Below are 6,371 nucleotides of genomic sequence, written 5' to 3' on the forward strand. Positions count from 1 at the left end.
AGGAGCCCGTGGCCTCCGGGCCCGCACCCCGCCGCCCCGACGCGCGCTCCCACCGCAGGAGGAGCTGGCCCGGCCGGCGAGGGGCACCACGTGCTCGCGGGAGGGGCGGGAGCGGCCGGCGAGGGCGGGAGGGAGGTAGGGAGGGGGCGGGAGGGGAGCCATGGGCGGGGCCTGCGCTCAAGGGGATGCCAATCAAAGCATCAACTTCAAATTGTGTCTGAAAGCCCCGCCGCCGAGCGGAGGGCGGCCGCCGCAGTCGGCGCGCGATCGCGGATCCGGGCGCAGCCGGGAGCCGGGCGCCTGCGAGCACCGGGCCGAGGAGGAGCCGCGACCGGCCCCCATCTCCCGGCCCGCCCGAGCGCGCCCGGCCGGCCGCCCGCTCCTCCCCAGGCCCCTCGCGGCGCGCCCCCAACCCGACTCCCCTCCGACCGGCCTCCACCTCCCTCTCCGCGACTTTAATTCTCGCCCGCGGCGGCGACCGCCGAGTCCGCGGACATGTCCTTCCCGCAGCTGGGCTACCCGCAGTATCTGAGCGCCGCCGGGCCCGGAGCCTACGGCGGCGAGCGCCCGGGGGTGCTGGCTGCAGCCGCGGCGGCAGCGGCAGCCGCCTCGTCGGGCCGGCCCGGGGCTGCGGAGCTGGGCGCCGGCGCGGGCGCTGCTGCGGTCACCTCTGTGCTGGGCATGTACGCGGCGGCGGGGCCGTACCCCGGCGCGCCCAACTACAGCGCCTTCCTGCCCTACGCCGCGGACCTCAGCCTCTTCTCGCAGATGGTGAGTGCCCACGGCCTCTCCTCCAATGAATGTCTCGCGGGCTCCAGGGCAGGGGTGGCGGGTCGCCCTGGAGGGAGAGAGGATGGGGGGACCCGGCCCGGACGAGGAACTAGAAAGGTCCGCGGGCAGGTTCCCGGCTGCGGAGGCCGCGGCCCCTGGGGACGCAGGAGGGCGGGGAGGCCTGGCGGTTGACCGCTGGGCCGTCTCCTTCTGGGAAAGGAAGGCCCGGGCCAGGAATCGGGTCGCGAGAGAGTCCAGAGAGGCTGAAGAAGCAGGCCCTGGGAGCGCTGCCCCTGCTGGAGGTCGGGGGCAAACTGGCCTGGCTCTGCCAGGGCGCCGGGGCAGGCCCACGGGGTTCCCGCAGCTCGGCCCGGTGTGGCAGCACTTCTCTTCCCCGCCGCGGGTCCCGCTCGAGCGGCCTCTTTAGTTTTCGAATTGAGTCTGGAAAACTTGGTTTTCTCCCTCTTAGCAGCTCCGAGATAGTTGTATCGAGTTTGCCAGACAGACCCCTTTAAAGCTTAGTAGAGTCAATCAAAATAATCTTAACAAAAGGGGTCCAGAGGGTGGAGAGGTCTCTCCATGGCGTGTGTGCGGATTTAACATTAAACAAAAATTAAGTTGCAATAATGTTTTGGTGTCTGAAACGCTGTTTGGTTTTACTTTTGTAAGTTGCCAAAGTTTTCATTTCATTTGCACCGAAAGAAAAGCACTTTTCTTCCTGAATTACATAATGGAGGATTAAAGAAAACAGTGTCCCTTGGTTTAAAATAAATGATGTCCTCTCAGCCTCCCGTCCCAGTGGGTGTTAGATGTGGGGGGAGGAGGCTGCACGCTTAATTCTCCGCAGGGACACTGGCCGGTCTGTCGGTCCAAATGATCCATTTTCCTTGGTCTGACTGCAAGGTCGGGTTTAAACTTCGGATGGCTGGTGAATTGCGTGGCGGGCGCAGGGCCCTGGGAGGCAGCCCCCTCCTGGGTCGCTGCCCCCGGGAAACAGCAATTCCAGGCACCCCCGATGTCTCCCCGCTCCCCGAAGAAGAAGCGGGGAGTAAACACTCGCCAAGTGTGCACAAGCAAAGAGCGTGTTTCCCTGTAACTTTTCTTGTAGTTTTGAAAGAAAGCGGCCCGGCTGCCTTTCAGGTCTCTTACTATCGAAAAAGATCAGCCCCCATTTTGTTCAGGCGGCGGGGAGGCCGGGACGCGATGAGAGATTTACAAGGTGTCCTTTCAAAAAGAATTCCCAGTGGAGACGAGGCTGAAATGTCTTCTTTACAATTACAACCAAAATAATTAGAAAAGCGCAAAGTACATTTTGCAACGATTGGACAAAAACGAAATCTGGCCGCGGAAACCTTTCTGCTGTGGCCTCAGTCATCAAACTAATTAGTCCAAGAAATCTTCTGGTCTTTACAAGTTTCTCAGAGTCCGGAGCTCCCTTTGCCAATATTGCAACCCGACCATTTTTACGTAGAGGAGGGAAATTTTTTACAGAAATTGCGAATGCAGTTGTCTGCCATTTGGGAACCCTGCCTGCGTGTGCCGGGGAGGGAGAAAGCTTTACTGTGAGGACCTGCGCCCTTTGTGGAGAGCTGGGGAAGGGAGATGCTTGCTGTTTTGAGTCGGTTTTTTTCCTCCCTAGAGGCATAAAATGTAAAAATTCTTTCCACCCAAAAGGTGTGTGTTTCCTCCAGCTCTCCAGCTGGTACTTAAAGAGTAAATGCAAACCCAAACCCTGATTCTAGGCCTAGGTTTCTAAGCCGTTTTGATTGGGTGTTAGGAAGTCAAAAGATAAAATTGCATTTGAATGTCTGTCTGGGCAATTTATGGTAATAATGAGGCCTAATGAGGTTGTTAGAAAGATAAAATGTTATTTACCAAAAAACCTGATGGGATAATTTGACTTGCTGTGTTTTACTACTGATGATAAAAAGAATATTGATTGCAAATAAATCACCGCCTCTAAACGCCTGCAAACAGTTCGTGTTTGCTCCCTCCAGATCAAAGTCAAACTTAAGAGGTGAAGTAACTGAGAAGAGGCCTAGGAAACTGAACCGGTTTCGCTCCTGGCCGCCGGTGGCTCCCAGCGCTGGCGTTAATATTTTACAGGCTAAGCCTTCCTTTTGTATTTTTTTTTTTAAATGGTGTTTTTGTTATTATTGTAGGTAATGGCCGGGATTAAAATTTTAAATTACCTGTCACCACTAAAGACCTTTAAGTGTGGGTGAACCATTATATGTAGATTAATTTGGAAGGCAAAGGAGTGTGCTTTCGCTTTAAAAAGCTGGCGGGTTTAGACTGGTAGAAAACCCGGGATGGTTTTTTTTTTTTTTTTTTTTTTTTTGATTGAGCCCCCTCAGGGTCGCAGGGAGGAGGCTGGGGCTCTGGGCCCTTAACGTTTGTAGAAATGGCTTTATCAGCTCAGTTGAAAGGTTTTTCCCTCTAGCTAGTGAAAGATAAACTTGGAAATGCAGTTTTCTCCAGCGGTTGGTGACGGGGACAGGGGTCGCCTAGGGAACTGGCAGGGGCCGCGGCTTCTGTTGTACTCTTTTGGAGATGCACCGTTTTGGGAATTTTTCTAGAGTGGCAAAAAAGCTCTCCATAGTGGGTGAAAGGGCATTCCTGAAGTCGGCTCAGGTCCTGGCTCCCCTTCTCCCCAGCAGTGAACTAGGGAGGGGGGACTTCCGGATCTGCCGAGCACTGCAGAGCCCCGCAAAGCGCTCTGACGACCCCGGAGCCCCCAGGAGCGGGTGTTTCCCACTTTCCCAGCTTGGGGTCTCATCTCTCTCTCTCTCTCTCTCTGTCCACCTCCCTCTTCTCTCTCCTCGCTGGCTGTATCCTGTGGCTGCAGGGCTCGCAGTATGAACTCAAGGACAACCCTGGGGTGCACCCAGCCACCTTTGCAGCCCACACGGCGCCGGCTTATTACCCCTATGGCCAGTTCCAATACGGGGACCCCGGGCGACCCAAGAACGCCACGCGCGAGAGCACCAGCACGCTCAAGGCCTGGCTCAACGAGCACCGCAAGAACCCCTACCCCACCAAGGGCGAGAAGATCATGCTGGCCATCATCACCAAGATGACCCTCACGCAGGTCTCCACCTGGTTCGCCAACGCGCGCCGGCGCCTCAAGAAGGAGAACAAGGTGACGTGGGGAGCGCGCAGCAAGGACCAGGAAGATGGAGCGCTCTTCGGCAGCGACACCGAGGGCGACCCGGAGAAGGCCGAGGACGACGAGGAGATCGACCTGGAGAGCATCGACATCGACAAGATCGACGAGCACGATGGCGACCAGAGCAACGAGGACGACGAGGACAAGGCCGAGGCTCCGCACGCGCCCGCACCCGCTTCGGCCCTTGCCCGGGACCCAGGCTCGCCGCTGGCCGCCGCCGACGTTCTCAAGCCCCAGGACTCCCCCTTGGGCCTGGCCAAGGAGGCCCCTGAGCCCGGCAGCACCCGCCTGCTGAGTCCCGGCGCTGCAGCGGGCAGCCTGCAGGGTGCGCCGCACGGCAAGCCCAAGATCTGGTCCCTGGCAGAGACGGCCACGAGCCCCGACGGTGCGCCCAAGGCCTCGCCGCCGCCGCCCGCGGGCCACCCTGGCGCTCACGGGCCCTCCGCCGGCGCGCCGCTGCAGCACCCTGCCTTCCTGCCCAGCCACGGACTGTACACCTGCCACATCGGCAAGTTCTCCAACTGGACCAACGGCGCGTTCCTCGCCCAGGGCTCGCTGCTCAACATGCGCCCCTTCCTGGGCGTCGGCGCGCCCCATGCAGCGTCCCATGGCCCTCACCTTCCTGCACCTCCACCGCCGCAGCCGCCGGTCGCCGTGGTCCCCGGGGCGCTCAGCGGAGACAAGGCCTCGGCCCGCAGCAGCCCCACGCTCCCAGGTACCCCGCCGCGGGGCGGTGCCCACCTGCCCCCTAGCTGGGAATGCAGAGGCCAGGCCCCAGGGGTGTGGTAGCCTGGGGTGCATCCTGGGCCGGGAGGGTACCAGGCAGTGGCCGCCGAGTCCGGGGCTGTGCTTAATCCCTGCTTCCGTTTAGAAAGGCAGGCAAGTCCCAAGGGCTCTCCCAAGAGAGCTTTTCCCCACCTGCGGGCCTGCTCTGGGGTGGCGGTGGGGATGCGGGGACGAGTCTCCGTGAACCTGCCTGAGCAGCAGGCAGGAGTTGGTGGAAAGGAGGCCTAGGCCCTCTCCCGCTCGTCTCTCCGTCCTAACTCTGCCTCTTCCGATCCCTCGCAGAGAGAGACCTCGTCCCCAGGCCGGATTCGCCGGCCCCGCAGTTAAAGTCGCCCTTCCAGCCGGTACGCGACAAGTGAGTGCTGCTTGGTTTTGCTCTGGAGAGAGGCGGTGGGGAGGAGGGGTGGTCGGGACCCGGGCGGAACTGGCCGGGTGGTGGTGGGGGTCGCGCAGTGGTCGTAGAAAGAGCGCTCACCGCCAGCCCTGGGCGCCGGGCGAGCGGAGGAGACTGGAGTTTCTCCCGAGCCGGGAGCCGCGCTGGCTGTCGACTCCGCCCCCCGGGCTCCGCTGCAGGAACCGGCGACACCCGGCGCTGCGCCCCCGACTCACGGTGCTCCTGTCTTCTTGTCTCGCTGTGTTTCCCATGCAGCTCGTTGGCCCCGCAGGAGGGAACGCCGCGGATCCTAGCAGCCCTCCCGTCAGCCTGATTAAGGGTCTTCTTTTACTTTTGCGGGGGGGAGGGGGGAGGAGTTGGGGAGGGAGGGAATGTGGGAGGAATTAAGACAAATATTTCAGACTGGTGTAAAGGACAAATATGACAACGACGTCAAGGACTCCCATCCATCGCTTTCTGCAGAAAGGGGCTTGTTCGATCCCGAGCTCGCGTCCAGGCGGTCAGGCCTCTGCCGGTGGCTCGGGTGGCTGCGATGATCGGGTTCGGTAAATGCCCCCACGTGCTTGTGTCTCTTCCCCCGCCTTTCTGTATATAGAGTGATTTCAGATTGTAAATAACGCGTCAGCGAACTTGTCTAAATCATATATTTTTGTCTAATAAACTAAATGAAATGATGCCCCTCCCTGCTCCTGCTGCTGTGCCTGGCCAGCGTGTTTGTGTGAGTGTATGTGTGAGTGTGTGACAGAGAGAAAGAGAGAGAAAGAGAGAGAGGTGTGTGTGTGTGTGTGTGTGTTGGGGATTACAGGGATCCTGGAACCCTAGGCGGTGCCCAAGGGATTGTGGCTGGGGGAGATGGGTTTCTCACAGGGGGCTTTGGAGGCTGTTTCCACCAGAGAGGCCCGTGCTTTAAACATCTTTTGGTTGTTTGCGGTTGTTGTTGAATTTTTAAATATTGTCACTAGGGCAGTTTCTTGCTGGCAGTTCAGTTCTTTCCAAAGCTTACACAAACATTTTTCTGAGACATACTTTTTCTCAGGACATAAATAAGTTCAATTTTAGGCAGTTTTACAGAGCGATTTAATAACTTCGGTAAAAATGGAGGAAAAAGAATTTTTATTTGCGACCCCAGAGGAGAACTTCGGACTCGAAATCAGGTTATAACTAGTTGTCACAGAAGCACATCGTGGCGCCTGGTCGTTTTCTGGGTTGAGTGTGAAAATAATGGGTGCGAAGTATTGCTTTGCATGTGTT

At 58.7% G+C, this 6,371-nt stretch overlaps 1 protein-coding gene across 1 annotated transcript; it reads left to right on the forward strand.

Moving 5' to 3' along the window:
* Window positions 1–213: 213 nt before the first annotated feature.
* Window positions 214–5,794, forward strand: IRX1 (iroquois homeobox 1). Its single transcript, XM_012475229.3, has 4 exons — window positions 214–771; window positions 3,620–4,655; window positions 5,009–5,081; window positions 5,376–5,794. Exons 1-4 carry the CDS (start codon window positions 496–498, stop codon window positions 5,431–5,433), a joined length of 1,443 nt encoding a protein of 480 aa, XP_012330652.2. The 5' UTR covers window positions 214–495; the 3' UTR covers window positions 5,434–5,794.
* Window positions 5,795–6,371: the final 577 nt, after the last annotated feature.

Source organism: Aotus nancymaae, unplaced genomic scaffold (assembly GCF_030222135.1).
Source record: "Aotus nancymaae isolate 86718 unplaced genomic scaffold, 86718_ANA_hifiasm-v0.15.2.pri h1tg000014l, whole genome shotgun sequence".
In the NCBI taxonomy this organism is placed as follows: domain Eukaryota; kingdom Metazoa; phylum Chordata; class Mammalia; order Primates; family Aotidae; genus Aotus; species Aotus nancymaae.